The sequence below is a fragment of the Nicotiana attenuata genome, unplaced genomic scaffold, assembly GCF_001879085.1.
Source record: "Nicotiana attenuata strain UT unplaced genomic scaffold, NIATTr2, whole genome shotgun sequence".
Taxonomy (NCBI): Eukaryota; Viridiplantae; Streptophyta; class Magnoliopsida; order Solanales; family Solanaceae; genus Nicotiana; species Nicotiana attenuata.
Genome location: NW_017675649.1, coordinates 38,748 through 61,104, shown reverse-complemented (window position 1 = coordinate 61,104; position 22,357 = coordinate 38,748). Strand labels below are relative to the sequence as shown.

Below are 22,357 nucleotides of genomic sequence, written 5' to 3'. Positions count from 1 at the left end.
GTTTCCTCAGCCTTTCCACAAAAAATACACTCTGCTTGCACTTGTATGCCAATTTAATGAGTCTATCCACAGTTGCTATCCTTTGATTAATGGCTAGCCACATGTGGAACTTGAATCTGGGATGTATCTGGGAGTGCATGAATACTCTTCCATTCAACCTTACTGAATTGTGGTTGCAATCTGTGTATATATGCCTTGTGGGATATGAATTTACCTTGCTTCACAAAGTTCTCCAGAATGACTGTAATCCTCTGTTGACTGTCCTCATTTTCATAACTTCATCTCTTGCATCCATGATCTTTCTGACCACCCGCTGCTGCTTTGGGTGTAGGAGTCTCTTCAATCTGTTTTCTCTTTATGTAGTAGGTGTGTGCCCACTTTAATCCATAAGAATCCTTCTTCATAGCAACGCCCCATAGGTGTTTTAAGACTACTGCCTTGTTCCATATCCTCATGTTCATCACATTCAATCCACCTGCTGACTTTAGGTTGACATATTTTTATCCATGCAATTAGGTGCTTTCCTAGAGAATATCATTTGAACCAGTCCACAAAAAGGTCCTGCATAGAGTCTCTAATTTTTCCATTTCTTCATAAATCTTCCTTTTGGGAAAAAAAAAAAAAATTTCTTCTTCTTTTTTTTCGTATTTGAGATTTAAAGTTCTATTAATAAAATAAAAGGCTCTAAGCGTTGAATTTTATTTATGAATTGTTTTAGTTACTTAATAGTTAATACTTTGAAATTATATTAAATAAATTATAACTCTATTATAAATTTATAATTACTAGAATATTTCATCACAAGTCTTTTGTTTTAATATTTTATAATTCTTTACTTAGTTTTCTAATTTTCATTTTAACATAGTAACATTTAAGTTTATTAAATAATTAGTCAAAAATCTAGCCGTTGCAAACTTTTAAAACAAAGTAATTTTCAAAAAACTAGACGTTTTTTAAAAAAAAATACACTTAAGGCCCACGAACCCGTCCCGTCCCATCCCGTTTGTTAGCGGGACGGGATGGGACGAACGTTTCGTCCCGTTTCGTCCCGCCCCGCCACCGTCCCGCTTAAATGTCGTCCCGTTCCGTCTTGTCCCGTTGGACAGCCATACTCTAAGCACGCTATTTTATGCATAGATAGACCTCATGTATGCTAGGGAAAGCGCAAGATAAGGACAGACAGCTGATAAGACAATATTCGTCTAGCTGATAAAAAATCCAACACACAAGTTCTACAGAGGAGTTAAGTGATATACATACCTTTCAAAAAAGTAGAACAATTTTTTTGTGAGATATTCCTAAATTCCATTTTTGGGCTCCAATGGATCACTAATATGCAGAATCAGCAAAAGAACTTGGTTATAGACAAATTCCCTAGTTTTGCGCCTCATTTCACTAGGCAGTAGACTGGATCTCTTCTATTCACCTGTCAAAGCTTGGAAATAGAACTCCTCGTAGCCTAATTTAAGCATCCAATACGTCTTTGCATAGATCAAAGGCTAGGGTAATTAGACTCTTTAATTCTAATCGATAATAAGAATCGAAAATGCAAAATTGTTTAATTAAAGAAAATAGTACTAACTAGTTAGTTGTTATTTAAATCTCAAGTGTGACAATACAAAGGCGTTGGGCGAAAATCTGGAACCATATGCATATAAGAAACAGAGCCTCCACACAAAAACCAGGCTGGTCCACAGGCTGTCCTTTGGGCATCTCTGCTCGTGAGCACATGGCTAATCTGTTGGCAAATTGCGAGATGTGTTTTTATCTTTTCTACTGTACCATTGCTGCCATCTCCCCCATGTTCTACATATTCCTTTGCTCCATCAATCATTCCAATACGCCCGAGCCTCCATTTGTCTCTCCATTTAAAGAACTAAAGCAAATACAATGGAAGATTTAAGTTATACACGCTTGACAGTTTAGTCATTTTTTCCTTAACTCTATAAATAGATGTGGATTCATGAGTTGTGGACTCTAGGATAGCGACCTCAAATGCTACTAATTGAGTTTTGATTTTAATATTTATACATATTTAATGTGTTAGGATTTTAAGATAGCCACCTTAAGTACTAGTACTTGTCTTAATTTTTAGTTGTCCGAAATTGTTATCAATTTAAGCAACGAAGGAGCACGATCGACGAGATTTGTGGTATAATTAATCTATTTCAACAACTTCAATTTAAGGATAATTTTCCTTTTCATCAGAATTTGTCTCATCTCTTCCTAACCTAGCAAGAATTACAACGTAGAAAAACTCAAGCATGTGCACTTCTTTTTTCTGATTCCTTTATGTCTATGCCAAAATTAAGAGAGCAGATTGCATTTGTTACCAGGAGCCCTAGAGATGCAGTATAATTAATTTTTCACGTAAATTTGATAGTATATGGATCTTTGCGTAGCAAAGACTTTCGAGTGGTCGTGGATAGTGTGCTATAAAACTATATGTACTCCAATATATCCTTATTAGTAATGCTTAATCATGTTATATAACTTACAAAAGTTTTTAGAATTTAAATATATTCAGCTGATTAAATCTGTGTGGGTGTATATCTTCTACTCTTTTTTTCCCCCCAAAGAATTAACTAATAGTTTAAATTATTGTTATTATATAGCATCACATTAAATGGGACACAGAAAGAGTAACCAATATTAGTTGAAAGTTGATGCTCTATAATATTGGTAGGACACAATAAGAAATTAGTCGGTCTGCTGAAATTAATATCATTCGCTAGCCAAAAAGTATATATATATATATATATATATATATTAAACTATTGTTTTTAGAAACGACCAAAAATATATATTTCTTATATTGTTATCATGGAATCTTTTGTCATGAAATTGAAAGATTAAAAGGGTGTGTCTTTTCATGGGCCTCGTGGCCATCCCACCGAATAGACAGAAAGGTGAAAGCCGAGCTGTTTCAATTGATTTTGTAATTCGATTTTGTTGATTTTTACATAAAGCAATGCGCTATTAGATTCTTGCACAAATCTTTAAAACCACTGGAGTATAAAACTGATTAATGGACGTACATAATTACATACCAATACGTAGTTATTTGAATCAGCCTAGATGCATCTCAATTACTTACATTAGGTATTTGTATACACATGTATTGAATAACTTTACCAGCAAAATTAAATAGAAAAAAAATAAAACATCTAAATTTTTTTGTCTCTTGCTAAAAGTTCAACCTTTGCCTTTCCTGCTATAAATGGGGTTGCATCACAATAAGCAAAACTATAATGTCCTCCTTTAACTAGAGGTACACAACCCACTCCACTCCACCCTGCCCCCTTCTGGGCCACAAAAGACCGTACATGTTGTATTGCTCTATATATAACCTACCTTTATTAGATATATACATTATGTAATTGCCAATTACTAGCTTTATTCACATATTGCTCATCACAATAAGTTAGATGCCAAAATGTCAAGCTCTGTTTTTGTAAAAGAAGCTGATTTAATTACCCCTTCTGAGCCAACTCCAATCCAAATTCTCCCACTTTCTGCTTTGGATTCTCAGCTCTTTTTGCGCTTCACCATCGAATATTTGCTGGTTTACAAGCCATCACGCCATGGGTTAGATAAAGCGGCTACAGTGAACCGAGTCAAGTCCGCACTCAGTCGAGCCCTGGTTCCTTACTACCCTTTAGCCGGAAGAGTCAGGGCTCGAACCAACGGTTCAGGCCTAGAAGTAGTGTGTCGAGCCCAGGGTGCGGCTTTCTTACAAGCCGTCTCCGATCAAACGGCGTCAGAATTCGAAACAGCTCCCCGGCATAAAACACAGTGGCGGAAGCTCTTGTCCTTACAAGTGGCCGACGTGCTTAAAGGGGCCCCACCATTAGTTGTACAGCTGACGTGGCTTTCCGATGGCTCTGCCACGTTAGCTGTCGGGTTCAATCATTGTCTATGCGATGGAATTGGTAGTGCTGAGTTCCTCAACTTATTCGCCGAATTAGCTACTGGTAAGCAAAAGCTCACTGATTTAAAGTCCAAACCAGTTTGGGATCGTTGTCTCATGGACCCAAAATCATATAAATACAAATCATCCACAAGTCATCATCCAGAGTTCAAGAAAGTTGCTGATCTTTGCGGTTTTATTTCTCGATTTAATCAAGAAAGACTCGCACCCACTTCAGTTATATTTGACAAGAGAAGAGTAAACGAATTGAAGAAATTAACATACAGTCAGTCCTCAATATGCACTTCGTTTGAAGTTCTTTCTGCTCATATATGGAAAAGTTGGGCCACAGCACTAAACTTACCGCCCAATCAAACATTAAAACTACTGTTTACAATCAATATACGGAACAAAGTGAAACCGAGCTTGCCCAGTGGTTACTACGGCAACGGTTTCGTTCTCGGATGTGCTCAAACTTCAGCTAAAGACTTAGTCGAAAAAGGGCTGGGTTATGCAACTGGGTTAGTGAAAAGAGCAAAGGAAAGAGTAAACGATGAGTACGTTAGAGAAGTGGTGGAATCGGTGAGTTCGAGCGGAACGAGTCCGGACTCAGTGGGCGTGTTAATAATGTCGCAATGGTCAAGGCTAGGACTAGAGAAAGTTGACATAGGAATGGGGAGGCCAGTTGAAGTAGGGCCAGTTTGCTGCGATAGGTACTGTATATTATTGCCAGTGTATGATCACAAGGATTCTGTGAAGGTAAATGTAGCGGTCCCTGCTACTGCTGTTGACAAATACTTGTATCTTTTGAAGAGCATCGGCACCTGACAACAACATCGATTGGACCATATAATATGAATTGCAATTTCATGACTTTAGCTCTTTAATATAATGAGGAGTACCGGCTTTTTTCTCTTTTTCGGATTTAATGAGGAGTACGTACTAACATATGTTGACTTTATGCATGTTTGGACTTTTGAAATTCTCTTGCTTCATATTTGATTCTTATTTAGGCAATGGCAATTTCCCTGATTTGTATAAAAATTGTATTGCTTGAGCATGAGAAATCTTGGTTACCTGAAGACAGTTTTTTGAACTTGCAAAGGCAAACATGCTTTACGAGAGAGTAGATGTGATGTGATTATATTATTCTGTTTGTGATGCGTGGTACCTTTTCTATAACAGGAAAAAAGAAACGAAATGCAAACGAGAATTTGCAATTGAAAAGTAGTACTAAGGGGGAATACTAGTGGTGTCTTTCATAAAAAGAAGAATCCCATTCTTGGACCTTGCTACTATGTTTAGCTTTTGGGCCTTGGAAACAACTATCTCTGAGGACTGTTCCCAAAAAGTTGTAAAAATAGCACGGTACAACCAGTTTTTGGACTGGTCAATCAAAAATAGCCAGCGTTTACCAAGTCAATTAAAAATAGCCACTATTTTGCTGCAATAGAGACCAGTCCAGCATAATATACTGGAGTTCGGTGCACTTGTGTATGAACTCCAGCATATTATGCTGGACCGGTATAATTTGCTGGCTCCAGTATAATATACTGGAGACTGGAGCACCGGTGCTCCAAACACTAGTATATTATACTGGACCAATATACTTGCTGGAACTCTAGTATATTATGCTGGAGTTCCAGCATACTTATGCTGGAACTCCAGCATAATATACTGGAGTATTTTCCTGGTTTTGAACAGTGTTTTCGCTCAGATTTATCTTTATATAAAAAGTTGCTAAATTTCGATTACTTTTGAAATTGGGTTATTTTTGAACGACCAGTTGTAAATCTGACTATTTTTAAAATTTACCCCAAAAACTCGTTTAAGAGGATCTGCAGGGGCTTTGATATTAGAATATGATTCCCCTAATGAACATATTATTTTAGGCTAGTGTTTCGACATAGGTTTGGTCGTCGATCCAAATGAGTCATTCTTCTGGTCTCTCTTCGCTTCCCACCCCGAAATGACTTACGGCACAATGCTCATTCGCTTCGTGCGCGGGAAGGCAGCGAAGTCCAGTTCATGAGACCGCAGTGCAGCGGATTGCAGCAGCCGCGATACGAAGTTCCTTACCTTAGTTGGATCTCGCTGGTACCACCTAAACGGTAGGTAGGCGGCGGATGTGTGACGTTTGGAGTTGTCGTTCGTGCACTTGTCCCCAATGGAAGAATGAGTGATCTGTTCCCTGCGAATCATTACCTTACCACTCGGTCCCCGACGGCCAGCGGGGAATTCGGTTAGAAACTTGAAAAAAAAAGGACTTTTTGAAGTTGTGTTGAAAAATAATTTTTGGAAGTTGAAGTTGTGTTTGAACATACATTTTATTCGAATCTTTTTTTTTGAAGTTTTGTGAGTGGAAGATAAAAACTTGGTATTTTAAGTGGAGATGCAAGTTAATACAAGTATAAACCACTTGAGATGATATGCTCTGTTAAAATTATACATACGTAATAAGATAATATGCTTGGGGTTATCAATTTGATTAGGATGGAAGGACAGATGTTAGTATATGGTATATTAGTGAATCCATATTGTATTGAAAGGGATAGTGAGAATCTTATACACAAATAGAAGAGTTCATCTCCAGCTATTACAATATTCAAAACTAGCAATTAAATTTAAATCTTCCAACAGAAGAAGAAATAAAGAAAAAAAAGGAAGTCCGAAGGGAGGTTCCAGATCTAAGAAACTAAGGAAAACAAAATAAATCAAGTTCATAGCATAACCCTTCTCCATAACACCCCCTACTTTATATCTGTATAGGTTTATTTCAAGTTTTCAACCAGCTGGGTCCCAAACGTAATTGGACAGGATCTTCAGTGGACTTTTGGGCATACTACTCTTTCTAATGGATCCAACATTCCAACTTCACCAGATTTGTTAACATTGAAGCTCAAGCAGCCACCACAACTTTCCTAGGTCGAGGATTAGGAGCATGAATATGGTTCATAAATTACTTAATTAGGAATACTATATGCAGCCAAAAGAGATGAAAGACACACTCACAAATGAGAAACACTACAAGTGAAAACTGTAGACAATTTAAATCATAAATTCAAGTCTTTGGTTCAAACAAATATAGTGAGATAATATAAGGAGTTATTCGTTAAGTCAAACTATATCTTTCTAATTTACTTGCGCTTTACAGAATGAGCTCATTTCATTTGCACAAGGTTCATTAGAATGTTACTTTATTCTAATAGATCACATATGTGTCACGTGTCAAGTGACGCAACGTACCATGTCAAACAAAAATCAAAGAGATCAGGCCACGTGTCAAGTTGGCTTGCCAAGTCAACCCAAAAATCCTATCAAGTAAGTATGCATATAGTGCATGTGATAGGTTCATACTAATTAAAATGTGATTTTACTCAAGTGAGCCAACAGAGGAGTTTTTCTTTAATATAATTTTCTCTGTTCCGCAACTAGAAATATGAATCTTCCATAAACCCAAAATGATATTTGAATTTACAAAGAGAAGCGGAGAGCTCAAAGACAGGATCGGAACTTCGATCATGTATATATTTCTCTAAACAGTGAATCTCTATATTTAGAGAGATTTTAGGGTTTATTGCTTGGTGGTTAAGTCACTCTCTCCCTATAAATAGAGGGTTCTATTCTATTGTAATTCATCCAATATCAATATGAATTCTCTCTCCCTACTTTTCTTTGCAATACTCTTCTTCTTCTTTTATTGTTTCATAACACGTTATCAGCACGAGACTCTAACCAATTGAGTAGAAGCTTTGGGATTGAGCATAATGATTGTCAATTGTTCCATGAACTTCCTTCATGATTAAATTCTGGATTTAAGGTAAGTATTTTACCGTATTTTTCTCTTTTATCCTATAATATGATTTTAAATACAAGCAAAGAAAATAAAATTTTGATTATAACTCTAATGGAGTTAGTAAGAAATTATAACCACTCGAAGTGGTAAAATTTCTATGCCTTGCCATGATCAAAGTCATGTATGATCGTGAGCACGAGAAGTGAAAACCCGTCCCATTGAATTTGTTCCACTCTCATTCCCTTAAGAGAATGTGATAGCAATATGTGATAAGTCTGAAAGAAGATAAAATTATTACCGTTAAGGTATCAATGGATGTGGACGTGACAATAGATGAAATTATAATCGTCATCATTGTGATAATGAGAATAATAAGGATTCTCAAAATAATCCTTCACTTTGTGAAAGTAATATTTGTCATAATTGATTTGACATAAGATTTCGTAAAGCACATAAAAATGACTATGGTCCATTCATGATGTGAATGTGAAAACATCTGATTTATGAATACATATTCATTCTTGGAAGAATATGAATGTGCTAGTGGTAGTGAATATACCACACTCACATCTAAAAGGAGGTTTGAGATGATATAAGAAAATAATGTCATTATTATGGCATGAATGGTCATTGGTCACGTACCTATTGTACGCCAATATATTTTGGTAATGTGATTATTAAAGAATAACAGTGATGCAAGAAACAGATCCTGCACATAATTTTGACCATAACCATAACAGTATAAATTTCTCTTTAAAAGAGATATTCACCATATGGATGTTGATGAATATGTGGTATTATAAAATTAATTGAGAACTCTGCAAGAGCCAATTATACTATTTTGGAGAAACACAATTGATTACCAATAAGGTATTGTGTTGTAGTAAGTCTCAAAGAAACTTATTCGGTTTCCAAAGTATACGCGAAAGCGGTTGATTTTATTGAGACTATAAATAAAGGAAAGATTTAATATCTTCTATTACTACAGCTTGTAGCGGGGTAATATGTATGTGAAAAGTTACCCGCTTTATTCTCCAGTTTGTACTACAAAAATAAAAGAATACCACAATAAAGTGGATGTTATTGATATAAAATCCCATATCATAATAAACTTAGAGTTTATTGATAATTGCACACGTCATGGTGTAAACCTGAACTTTATCAATATTGATAATTTATCCAGTTGGCATAAATACTTTAGCCATATCACTTTAAGTATGATGTGCAAAAATAAAAGAGAGTTCATATGGGTAAATATGAAAGAACTAGAAAGTTCTTTACGAATTCTCTTACGTTGCTTGTTCTTATTAATTAATAGACCAACTAAAATTGGGATTGAATCCAATGAATGCTGGAAATATCAAAGATGAATATGGCCACATTCATCTGCCATGTATACCACATAAGATGCATCTATGAGATGGTTACATGTGCGATTATTAATAACCCGCAACATGGTGTTTTGCGAGGTAACTTGCTCAATAATTTAATTTCGAGCATAATTTTCAGATTTTCTATTCAAGAAGTTCATCTTGACAAGTTGGTTTACATCACAATTGGTTTAGCAAAATGATTTATTAAGTGCCTCTACTTAATAGCTAAACTATTGCTTATGAGAACAAAGTTATATATATCAGTTTTATATACGTTATATACGAAAGTATATTATTTTCTCCCCTCACAAGTGGTTCAAGGTCAGGAACCAAATAATTTCATCTTATGATTATTGATGTGCGGTGCATATTTTGATTAATACCATAACGCACAAATATGGGTTCTCAAAGTTGAGGAAACAAGTTAGTTTTTCTAACATGAGGGGGAGACATGATAAACAGTTGAGAAAAAGTTCCGTGGAATGAATTATCATGGGTACATCTAGATCCTCGAATAAGATAATATGAACTTGAAGTCCATAAAAGGATAATTCATTTGCAATATATTGCAAAGCATGCCAGACACATTTGCTGGCCCAAAGAAAGTAACTATATTCTCATTGCAAATGCTCATATTAAGTCCTAGAAGGACAAAGTCTATGGTACGCTTAAAGCGTATAGACAAATCGGTTTCAAATAAACTTTTTGATAAAGAAGATGAGCAAATGATCTAAATGATCATAACAAAAGGAGGCAAGTGATCTAGAAGAACACATGACATAACACTTCATAAAATCTCATGAGAGATTCAGGTACCTGAATATACGAATGAAGAGATCTCTATGTTATGTCTTTATTAAAAATAAGGAGGTTGGAACCGATATAAAATGTTTGTCGACGACATTGATTATAGCACTAAATATATATGACGATCTTAAGTCTGGAGAAACAATTCAATTAGAATTTGGTTTCATATGAAAGACAAGTAGTTCTGGACCTGCAGTTCAAACACTTAAAAGTATAAAGTCTGGTGAGTGCTATCACCTTTATTTATCTTATATGTCTAGCATGACATGAAAACTTATATGGATCTAAAGTCTATTTATTTGGATTATATGACTTAACAATCCCTGAAAGATTTAAATTGCTTAAAGCATATAAAATTCATGGTCATGAAGTACTACATCCTAAGTGCAATTTGTGCATAAATGTATCTTGCTATAACTATAGGCATGATAATATGATAGCAAGATTTTTCACCTCTATGTGAAGATTGAACTGACGATTCCAACAAGATCATATGAAGACAATACATCTATTAGGGATGATGATTTCGAGATGAAACAAATTCGTTCAAGTCAATATGGCTGATTTGTTTATCAAATTTCTACCAAAGATCTTTTGAAGATGGTGCACAAGATTGGAATGCAAATGCTTAAGGATGTGAATTGATGCTCTCATCAGGGGGAGTTAATACGCGTTGTACTCTTTTTCCCTTACAAGGTTTTGTGCCACTGGGTTTTCCTTGCAAGGTTTTTAACGAGGCAACCAAAAGGCGTATTGTTAGATATGTGTACTCTTTTTCCTTCTCTAGAATTTTTTCCCACTGGGTTTTATTTTAGTTAAGGTTTTAACGAGGCACATTATCTGTTGAATAGACATTCAAGGGGGAGTAGAATTGTATTTATGGTGAATGTCTATATTTAGAGAGATTCTAAGAGTTCATTGCTTGGTGGCTAAGTCACCCTCTCCCTATAAATAGAGGGTTCTATTCTATTGTAATTCATCCAATATCAATAAGAATTCTCTCTCCCTACTTTTCCTTACAATACTCTTCTTCTTCTTTTATTTTTTCATAACACAAGCCTTTTAGTTCAAGAATGATGACAAACATGATTCAACACGCTCAAGTTGAAATTTCCCGAACGGAATTCAACCATTAAAGTGTTCATGGTGTATAATCAAAATCAAGTTCGAGATTATTATTGAAAATAAAGTTTTAATCCATTAAAATTCGAGTGAGCCTTTGTGATAACAGAGGTGTCCCGTCGGTTCATCTTTTCAATGTCATTCAATGTGCTGTCGTTTCTTGGACCAGGTCAGGATTGGATTGATAAACTCGGTTCCCCGGCTTCGAGTTGAATGAGAGTAGGGGCTCCAAATTTTCAATACGAGACTTAGTCTTTAGACCCCGCGATAGACCTCGACGGAGGGATTTGCTTGGAAGTCGGAGAATAAAGATAGCCGTTAGGCTCTCGGGAGCAATCCCCGAGCGAGGGTTCGCTCAAGTTTGGGCTACCTGGAAGCTTGCTTTGAAATCAGTGTAGATGGCCTTAAGGCGTTGCATATAGATCTCGAATGGGGGCTTACCCGGGTTTAGATAGTACCTCGAGGCCAAGCCCATATGAGTAGGTTTTTAGAGCTTATCTTCTTTTGAGAGAGGTCCTCGAGATCGGGTACCATCTCGAAGCTTAGGATTATGCTAATGGCTCCTTGGAGCGTATCCCCTTCTTGGTGGAGATCTTCGGGATCGGGTAGCATCTTGGGCCGTGCAGTGATGTCAATGGCTTCCCGGAGCCTATTTTCTTTTTGGTGGAGGTCCTCGAGATCGGGTACCATCTCAGGACTTGTAATGATATTTATGGCTTCTTGGAGCCTATCTTCTCTTGATGGAGGTCCTCGAGATCGGGTACCATCTCAGGACTTGTAATGATATTAATGGTTTCTTGGAGCCTATCTTCTTTTGATGGAGGTCCTCGAGATCGGGCACCATCTCAGGACTTGTAATGATATTAATGGCTTCTTGGAGCCTATCTTCTTTTGATGGAATTCCTCAAGATCGGGTACCATCTCAGGACTTGTAATGATATTAATGGCTTCTTGGAGCCTATATTCTTTTGATGGAGGTCCTCGAGATCGGGTACCATCTCAGGACTTGTAACGATATTAATGGCTCCTTGGAGCCTATCTTCTAATGATGGAGGTCCTCGATATTGGGTACCATCTCAGGACTTGTAATGATATTAATGGCTTCGTGGAGCCTATCTTCTTTTAATGGAGGTCCTTGAGATCGGGTACCATCTCAGGACTTGTAACGATATTAATGGCTCCTTGGAGCCTATCTTCTTTTGATGGAGGTCTTCGAGATTGGGTACCATCTCGAGGCGTGGTCATATGGCGGCACCGAGTGTATGACACGGTCACAAAGTGATCGAGGTGATTCCGTCGGCATGTCTTCCCAAAGTGATTAAAGCTTTGGCCAGTATTTTTAATCGGCGTTTGAGGTATGCAGATCGTCACCGCTTTTTCCATATATAGGGTCGTCTTCTCCCTTTTGAAGGTTCCGCTATTCTGAGTAGTTATCCTCTTTTCCTGCATTAGGTCCTCCATCATTTCAGTATTGACGCTCTTGCCCAAATTTCTGTGCCAATCCTCGAGTTTTGTCATAGTCATGACTGCTACATCAGGTTCCGTCCGGCAAGGGGGAGAGAGTTCCGCCTCTGGTTATCGCCTCGTTGGCGGAGCGCCGCTGATGCCAGGCGGGCCTACCTCGGGGCATTTTGCTTTGAAAGGGGACTTCTCATCAGAAAGGTCTCCCGATGCTCAGGGTCAATGGGAGCATACCTTGATGTTTACTTCTTTGACAGGAGAGGGACACTTTGAGTCGGTGAGGAAAGACTGCGGATGGGGGGAAAAGGTAGTACTGCAGATACCTTCCCCGGAAGAGAGCATCACGGACCGTGTCGAGGGGTTTTTGACTGTGTACACGTATCCTTTTACAGTAGGCCCCCTTGATAGGGTTGTGCTTGACTTCTGTCGAAAGTATCAGGTCACCTTGGAGCAGATTCACCCGTCATTTTGGCGGATAGTGTTGATGATGAGGTTCATTACGGAGAAGGCAGGGCTTGAAGTCATGCTCAGTCATCTTATCAGGTTGTACCGGCCTTTTAACCATCGAGGTCTGTTAACCTTACGATGCCGGTCGACCACGCCTTTCGTTGTTGATGATGAAGAAGACGGATATCGGGAGCGAATGAGCCGATTCGTCCGAGTACGGACTTTTGATATTATCCCCGTGGAGTTCATGCCGTTCCCTGAGGAATGGAATTTTACACGTAAGTGGTACACTCGTGCCTCCGTAGTTTTTTAATTATGGTGAAGGTGGGTTTCGTGAATGCGCCTTCCTTTCCTCTTCTGCAGAAATTTCATGGATGCCGTGCAAGGTCCCTGATCTACCGGATTGGGCTCAGGAGTTGGCGACTCACTCGACTTATGATGAGCGGAAGTGGAGAGCTTTGTCTCGGGGTAGATGGGAAGCAAAACATCATGGTACATGCTGTGCGATTTGTTCCCTCCTTTTTTGTTTGGAAAGACACTTTCTCTTTCTGCGTACTGACTCTTGTTATTGTAGGCATCAGGGAATCTCTTGGGGCGAGGCCATGCCCTCTCGGATAAGGAGAAGGATTGCCAGCTTCTGGGCTAAAGAATGATAATAATGAGCAAGAAATGCCTTTGCAGGGCGACGACGCTCAGAGCGAGGCAACCCGGACCGGGGGCCCGAAGTGGAAGTATTGACTGAGCCTGCTGCACCCGTGATTTCTGGTTTTGGAAAGGTGGTTTCTCCTCCGCTGCCGTCTTCTTTTTCCGTCGAAGGTTCTTCGAGGGATACTCGAGACCCGGGATCGTATGCGTTGAGCGACCGTGCCCCGACCGGGGTCGACTCTTTCGGAGCTGAGAGAGCTAGACTAGCAGATGCGCGCTCGACCTTCGTAGAAGCCTAGCGGCTTCACTTTGCGGTGAGTTTTGGCACTGTCCTTTCGAGTTTCGCGCCTTCCCTTCCTTATTAGGTTTTCTTTTGCAGGCCTTCGACAAGCTTAAGTACGAGCTGCTTCGTCGTGAGGCCAGGCTGCGGAAAGCTCTGGATGGGGAGAAATCCCATAGGCTCCTTTGCAATGAAAGGGAAGTCGAGTTGGCACGCTTACGGTATGAGGCGAGTCGGAGCTTGAATTATGAGAGCTACCTGAAGGAGCAAGTAGTTTTTGTTCCGTGCAAGTGTGTGTTCCTTCTTCTAGCTCCTGAGGCTAATGTTTCGTTTATTTCAGTTGCAAAAAAATACGGAGGACCTGGAGCGCCTTCGGAACGAAGCTGGCCGAGCCAAGCACGGGTATGATGTGTTAAAGGCTCAGGCAGAGGTTCAGGCTTCAACGGGGAAGGGTGCTCTGGCTAAAGCCTCTGCTTTTGAGGTTAAACTTCGCTTAGCTCGTGATAATAGCTTGGTTCGAACAGATATGATGACGAAGCTCGAGTTTGAGCTTTTGAAGGTAAAGGCCGAGGTTGTGGATGCCCGAGCTTAAGCATAAATGAGCCGAACTAAGGCTCACCAGAAAGTGGCGTTCTATTTGAAGGACGCTGCCGATGCTCAAGCTGAGCTGAGAAGGACTTTTGTCCGCGAGGACAGGAGCATGGAATATGTTCGGTGTAAGTCTCGAAGGAGAACCCTCGAGGAGATCCATGCTAGGGGCTTTGACCTCTCGGAAGAGGTGAAGCGGGCGAGGGCGGATGAACGTGGTGCTAAGTTACTTCTGTCCGACGCCGAGGATTGCGAGGATGAGGCCGACGGGCCATAGTCCCCAAGGGGGATGTAGATTTCATTTTCTGATTCTATATATAGTACTTTCAAAGTACGTTTGTAAATGGAGCTTGTATTTTCTCGCATATCTCTGTAAAAGGAAACCTCGTGGTTTTATTCCTCCTGCATTTCCTTTTGCCTTGATTTTAGCCAGATGAACTGGTCTTTGATTTGAAAAGAATCCTTAGATTCATAATATGGACCTGGGGCTCGTTAGGCTGGCCCGTAGGCTCTCACACGCTTTGGTCGGCACGACCTTTTAATATAACCTGGCGTTTGAGCTCTTATGCTTTTGCCCTTAGGCATATTTAGTTAACTATTTCAGGTTCAGTGTCAGAGTCGGGTTTCGACTTGATCTCATTTGACCTTCAAGTTTGTGAATTTAAAGCTGGCCCTTAGGCTTTATGCGTTGGGTCGATACGACCCCTAATATGGGCTGGCGACAGTGGCTCTTACGCATAGGGTCGGTATGATCTTTGATTCTAGTGCTGGCAATAGTGGCTCTTACGCATCGGGTCGGTACGATCTCTTAGTATAAGCCGACATTCGAGCTCTTATGCTTGTGCCTTTAGGCATGTTTGGTCAACTGTTTTGGGTTCACTCTCCGAGTCGAGTATCGTCTCGAGCTCATTCGACCCTCAAGTTTTTGAATTTCAAGCTGGCGACAGTGGCTCTTACGCTTTGGGTCGATGCGACCTTTTATGTGAGCTGGAGACAATGGCTCTTACGCTTTGGGTCGATGCGACCTTTTGTGTGAGCTACCGACAATGGCTCTTACGCTTTAGGTCGATGCGACCTTTTGTGTGAGCTGGCGACAATGGCTCTTACACTTTGGGTCGACGCGACCTCTAATATAGGCTTTATTTTTCCCTCGTTAAGGATTTTTGAGATTGTGTTTGCCTGACTCTTCGACGATTTGATAAAACCTCAATTATGAGTCGTTATATGGCAATGATCGAGCACCTCGGGAGGTTTGGCTCGGTGGTTGAGTATCTCGAAGCTTGTAATTTGGAGCTGACGTGGTCGAAGCTCTTTTGCCTATGTCGAGGGTAGCCTGTTTAATCGGTTCTTTTCAAAGTAGATTCGAAGTAATTGAAGGCCTTATTTTGTAGTGACGGTCGGGCGTCCCTGAGTCGCGTTAGTTTGGTTGGTACAGCCTTGTGACCGTAGTCACTTTTGTTTGGCCGGAGCCTTTCAGTCCCGAGTGAAGTAGTTTCGGCATCTATATCGAGGGTATGCCTTTTAGGGGTCTTACAAGTTCGATATATAGCCTTAACTTTAAGAACGTGTTTATGCCTTTAGTAAGGTCTTACAAGTTATACATGCCTTTGAGGTCTTACAGTTTTGGATACTTGGTACAAGTATGGTTCATGCCTTGCTTGAGGTCTTACAGATATTGTCACTTGGTACAATTGTGGTTCATGCCTTGCTTGAGGTCTTTACAGATATTGTTGTTTGCCTTATATAGGTCTTACGAGACCGAGTCTGCCCGCTTGGGGGTCTTATGGCCTCGGGTTTTTAGTAAGTGGTGATTGGCGACAGTCCCCGAGTCATCGAGGGTACCTTGGCTTGGGAGCCATTACTTGTAAACTTGGTATTGCCTTATTGAGGGCTTACGATTTCGGAGTTTCCAACCCAGAGGCCGTGCGAGTTTTGAGATTTCGACACCAGTCCCAGAGTGTTCGGGGCGCTTTCGGCTTTGGAGCCGTTTTGTGACTTTTATGTTGCCTCATTGAGGGCTTATGAGTTTGGAACTCCGACTCGGAGGTCATTCAGGCTTTGAATTGTTGACGCCGGTCCCCGAGTGTCCGGGACGTTTATACATTGGAAAGTATTCTTTTGATCACTTGGCACAAGTATACATGTTTTTGCTGTTAAGGGCTCGGTTATTCTATGCGGACGCGGCTCGTTCGACCGTTTGGCCCGGTACATTATGTTCCTATCGAGACCTTGTTCAGCACATCTTGGCTTCTTCGAGGAGGCAATCTTCCGGGGGGGACGCCCCCCAGTATTCAAGGTTGATTGAAAAGAAGCCTTGAATACTTTGTTGAGTCTTTCTTAGGTAGCATATGGATGTTGCCTTGTTAAAAACCTAGCCGGTAAAACCCTTCTTGGGATAAAACCCGATCGAAAGAAAATAGTGCAACGTGTGCTTTTTTGGAGCCTAAGGCCTTCGAGTTGGAAATTGCTTTAGCCGTTTCGATCGGATACCTACATTCAAGTTAGTGTAGAATGTAAATTGAAAGAAAGAGGGAGATGGTCATACCTTAGTGCTGGCGGTGTTCCGAGCCCTGATATGTTTCAGTCGCTTGTTGTGAGGACGCGGTACGGTCCTCTACTTCGTTCAGTTCAGACTTAGCCGAGGGTGTAGCTTGTTTTCGCTATTTCACTATTTGCTTATCCTTTGGTTCTTTCGAAGCTGGAGGTACCGGTGTCGGCGCTACGTCATGTACTACAAACATTTCTCTTGTCGCATGTTGTTCCCCGTACACAGTTTTTATCCTATCCTTTTTCGGGAACTTCATCATTTGATGAAGGGTTGATGGTATTGCTCTCATACAGTGTATCCATGGCCTTCCGAGCAAGGCATTGTATCTCATGTCTCCTTTGATGATATGGAATTTGGCATTTTGGGTTGTGCCGGCCACGTTGACTGGGAGGGTGATTTCCCCATTTGTTGTTTTGCTCGTCATGTTGAATCCGTTGAGGACCCGAGAGGCGGGCATGATTTGATCGAGCAGCCCGAGCTGCTCTATCACCCTCAGCTTGATAATGTTGACCGAGCTACCTGGATCCACGAGTACACGTTTAATTTGAAATGTATTTACAAGGAAAGAGATTACCAGTGCGTCGTTGAGACAAGGCTCGATGTCCTCGTCGCTGAATGTGAGAGCATCCTCGGGTATGTAACCCCGAGTTCTCTTTTCTCTAGTGATGGATATTTTTGTTCTTCTGAAGATGGATCCCTGTGGTTCATCGATGCCTCCCAAGATCATGTGGATGACATGTTGTGGCTCATTTGGTTCGTTCTTCTTGGTCGCCTCTCTTTCCCGGAACTAATTTTTAGCCCGGTCGCTGAGGAATTCTCGGAGGTGACCTTTGCTGAATAGACGGGCTACTTCGTCTCGGAGCTGGTGGCAATCCTCGGTCCTGTGGCCGTGCATGTTGTGAAATTCACACACTGAGTTATGATTTCTTTGCGAAGGATCTGATTGCACAAGCCTAGGCCACCTGGCGTCTCTAATTTTACTGATGACGAACACGATGTCTGATACGTCGATGTTGAAGTTGTATTCTGACAAGCGAGGTGCCTCCGTCGGCCCTGTATACCTATCGAAACCAGCTCTGCTGGCAAGTCCCCAAGGATTCTGGCCTCGATCCATCCTTCGATCGTTGCGGGGTATGTTGCGCATCGGGGCGTTTCTTCTATCTTTGGTGTATGGTTAGTATCTTTCCTTGCTTCACTTTAGCTCCTTTGCCGGAAGCATGTTGCGATATACCGAGCCTGAGGGGGCTCCTACTTGGTCATCTTCGACCCTGATCTTTGACTGATATCGGTTGTGGACATCCGACCAGGTCACGGCGGGATATTCAACTAGATTTTGCTTTAGTTGTTTCGAAGCCACCGAGCTTCGTTTATTCAAACCTTGGGTGAAGGCATGTACTGCCCAGTCGTCGGAGACTGGAGACAGTTCCATTTGTTCCATTTGAAAGCGAGACACGAACTCTCGCAGCATCTCGTTCTCCCTTTGCTTGGTTTTGAAAACGTTCCTTGTGGCCACCTTGATGGCACCAATATGTGCCTTAATGAAAGAATCCGCCAGCATGGCAAATGAATCTATCGAGTTTGGGGCCAGGTTGTGATACCACATCATTGCCCCTTCAGAAAGTGTTTCCCCAAACTTCTTCAGCAGGAGGGACTCGATCTCATAGTCCCTCAGGTCGTTGCCTTTCACCGCATAGGTGTATGCAGTAACATGCTCGTTGGGGTCCGAGGTTCCGTTATACTTCGGAAGGTCGGGCACTCTGAACTTCTTTGGAATGGGCTTCGAAGCAGCTTCCTGCGGGAATGGCTTTTGTACAAACTTCTTTGAATCTACACTCTTCAGGACCGGGGGTGCGCCCAGGATTTGGTCGACCCTAGAGTTGTAGGTCTCTACCTTCTTATCATTGGCTTCTATCTTTTTCTCCCCCGACTCGATCCTCTTGGTGAGATCCTCGAGCATCTTTACGATGGCGGGATCGGTTGCCGATCGATTGTCGCTTGATCTTTCCGGTACTTGCTCGGCTGGGGAAGCTGTTCCCGGTGCTACCGTGCTGGGATTTTTCTGGTGACTTTGCAGTTGGGCAATCGCCAGCTGTTGTGCCTGCAACATTTCAAAAATAACATGAAGGCTAACCTCCCGTTCTTCCCTAGTCGGGGTTTTTTGGACTTCTTTTTGTTCTACTTGATGTACGCTCCTGTTGGTGTGGGAGCTTATATCGACGTGTTGGGCCTCGCACGAGACCGCGTCCACGGGAATTGGTTCTGGCGCGTTCCCAGGGTTTCGTAGTGGTACACCAACACCTAGAACATTCACACCATTCTCTCCGTGGTCCTCAAGATTGTTGTTTTCACCTCTATTTACTGAGTTAGACATTTCGACCTGAAATCGAAGATTTTGGACAAGAAAAAGCGTGAAAGATAACTTGCGTTATGTAGTAAAACCAGCAAGAAAATAATCACTATTATTTTTAGCCCCACGGTAGGCACCAAACTGTTTACCGTGAAAATGGTAATAACAATTAAATTTGATTATGAAGTTCTAAAAATACGTGATCTATTTTTATGCTAGTTGTAAAGCGATAGATGCTAAGTAAAATGTTAGAAATCAGGATTATAGCTTAAAAAAGGTATGATAGTCGAACGGAACAGTTGAGATCGGGAGTCTCGAGCCGTCGATTATTAAGATCTCAGTCAATCTCTAATAAGGTATGGGGAATCATATTGAGTGACACAATAACAGGGGAACATGTCACAATTAACACAGGAAGTCCTAGCACAAGTATGAAGCATTCCCTATAGATATTAAGGACAAAGCAAGTAAGCATGTTTTAGGAAATATCCAAACACCAATACACTGGTTAAATGAACTTAAGAGGATCAGATTATCCAAGTTAGGCTTAGGCAATCTCAGAACTAGCAGCATTAGGAAGAAGTTAGATGTTAAAAGACTTAGAACAAGGTAGAATTTACAGAATAACATACAAAAGCAATCCAGAAAACATATTAAGCCAAGGATTTCAGAGGTGAAAATACATGCAAACCAAAGACATATAGGGATGAAATTACAAGAGTCAGGTAGCTTACCAGTTAAAAGGACAACAATAAAGAACAAAAGATCCACAAGAACCCAGAGACCTCGATGCGTCAAAGTTCCCAAGAGCTTCAAAAGAACCCCGTGCTTGAACCCAGAAGAGTTCGAACAGTAGATTCTCAGTGGCCTTGGCTTTCAGCCGGCCACCACAAAACATAGAACAAGATATTAAAGGGATTCGCAGAGCAAAGCCTCAAGTTTTAGTGAGATTATATCGATTCAAGTCTTGTCTTAAAGGGGAATGGGGAAGGATTTATATAGCGGTAAAAATCGAACGAACACACAAGGAAACAAAGTAAATCAAACAACAAATAAGGAAAGAAAGCATGCAAAATCATTACAAAATCAATTTAAGAGAGAAATCGGGTAAACCCTAGTTTTTTAGGAAAAGTGTAAATCAACAGAGATCTGAATGAAATCGGACTCACATAATATGGTACTGAACGTATATAGACGAAATAATGCTCAAAATCAAAATATTCGGACCACTTTGGTTCGATTTCAAAAGATATTGCTTGCCATATATAGGCAAGCACCTAGGTAACACCACAAATGGATAACCAGTACCAAAATGTTTCAAATATGGCAAGAGAATAGTAATCGAATCCCATTATCAGTGGGATTTGGAGATGGATTAAGGGGAGGCGGCTAGGGTTCGTGAAAGAGAAGAGAAGAGAGGATAGAGAGGCGGCTGGGCAGAGACAATGGTCTCTATGGTTTAGGGGTTGGTTAGGTTAATTAAAACGGGGAAACTGGGACTTATAAATGAACGGGGCGGGTTAAATAAAATGGGTACCGACCAGGTATTAGACAGGGGTCGTTTGGCTTTGGGATTGGGTTCTGGGCTAAGGTGTTGGGCCAATTTGGTCCGAAAAATCACTCAAAATTGGGCCTGCCCTTTTAAACACATACAATTTAGCAAAATAATTTATAAAATAATTAGTAACTAAATAAAAAATATTTTTTATGTACTAAAATGAATATAAATAATAATTTAGCACTATAAAAATATAGAAGGCTATTTTGACACAAATAATATAGATAAAAAGCAATTATATATGAATATAGGCTATTATTGCAAAATTAGGTAAATGGCTTATAAATGCAAATATAATTGTACGAAAAAAGTAAAAAAAATATTATGAAATATATATATGAGGATGCAAAAATAGTAATTTTGGATGATTAAGTCATCACAAAGTAATTTGAAGGAGTAATTAATAATTATTCAAGTAATTTAAATGAAGCGAAATCAATTTAAAAGCTCTATAAATTATGGAAAATTGTATAAAATGCTTGTATAGATTTGTAAACTAAACAATGAAGCAAAAATAAAGTTTTGAAAGTACATATACATATATATATATATATATATATATATATATATATATATATATATATATATATATATTGAAAAAATATGAGGACAAAATTGGGTATCAACACCATGTTCTTATGCTGTGAAACTTTAACTCGTTAGCCCCAAGTTCTAATTGATTGACCACCCCATGATCATGTGTTTCCTGGTGCCAAATGAGGTGTTCGATTCATGATATTATGCTTGTGTAGTGTTGTATTGTATCCTAATTTTGTTAGAAGTGAATTAGATTAAATTCTTTTTTTTTCTTTTCGTGATTACTAGTTTAGCTTCTTAATTTTGTCTCTTACACTAGTGTTGTCCGTGGTTCTGTTGTTGGAATATTGTGTTGGTGGTTGGGTGGGCTGTTGATTGCTTGTGGTGTGCTTCCAATAGGGTAGTCTGAGTTCCCGATATACATTTTACTTGTGCACATACTAGTGCCATAAGTGTGGGGTGGTTACTGTTACTCCCCATGTTTTCGTACGTGAAAGTACGCCATAAGTAAATTGATGAAAGCTCGGAAATGAGATGTTACATCCCGCATTTTCGTACGTTAAAGTTTCGTCGTAAGTTATTCGACGTAAGCTCGGAACGAGATCATTTTGAGATTATAAGCATTATGCTATTTCAAACAAGTGATGAGTATATTCATGAAGGTGAGAGGGTAAGCAAATCGAAGAAAATGAATTTTCGTCGAAGTTTGACAATTCGGGATAAAATACGGTCTGAGCTATAATACTCGGTATTTAGGACTAGTGCCATATAAGGTACCACATGACCACTATAGTAAGGTGTATAAGGTGTGTTAAAAGTGAGTAGCATTTTAAATAATTTGAGATAATTTTTAATTATGTAAATAATCGGATAATTATTGATTTTAGTGGGTGATTAACTATTAATTAAGATATTTTGATAAGATTAAGGAGCGCCCC

At 40.0% G+C, this 22,357-nt stretch overlaps 1 protein-coding gene across 1 annotated transcript; it reads left to right on the top strand.

The window, feature by feature from the left end:
- Window positions 1-3,209: 3,209 nt before the first annotated feature.
- On the top strand, window positions 3,210-4,967 carry LOC109220294 (omega-hydroxypalmitate O-feruloyl transferase). Its single transcript, XM_019384761.1, has one exon. The coding sequence runs from the start codon at window positions 3,437-3,439 to the stop codon at window positions 4,736-4,738; it is 1,302 nt and encodes a 433-aa protein (XP_019240306.1). The 5' UTR covers window positions 3,210-3,436; the 3' UTR covers window positions 4,739-4,967.
- Window positions 4,968-22,357: the final 17,390 nt, after the last annotated feature.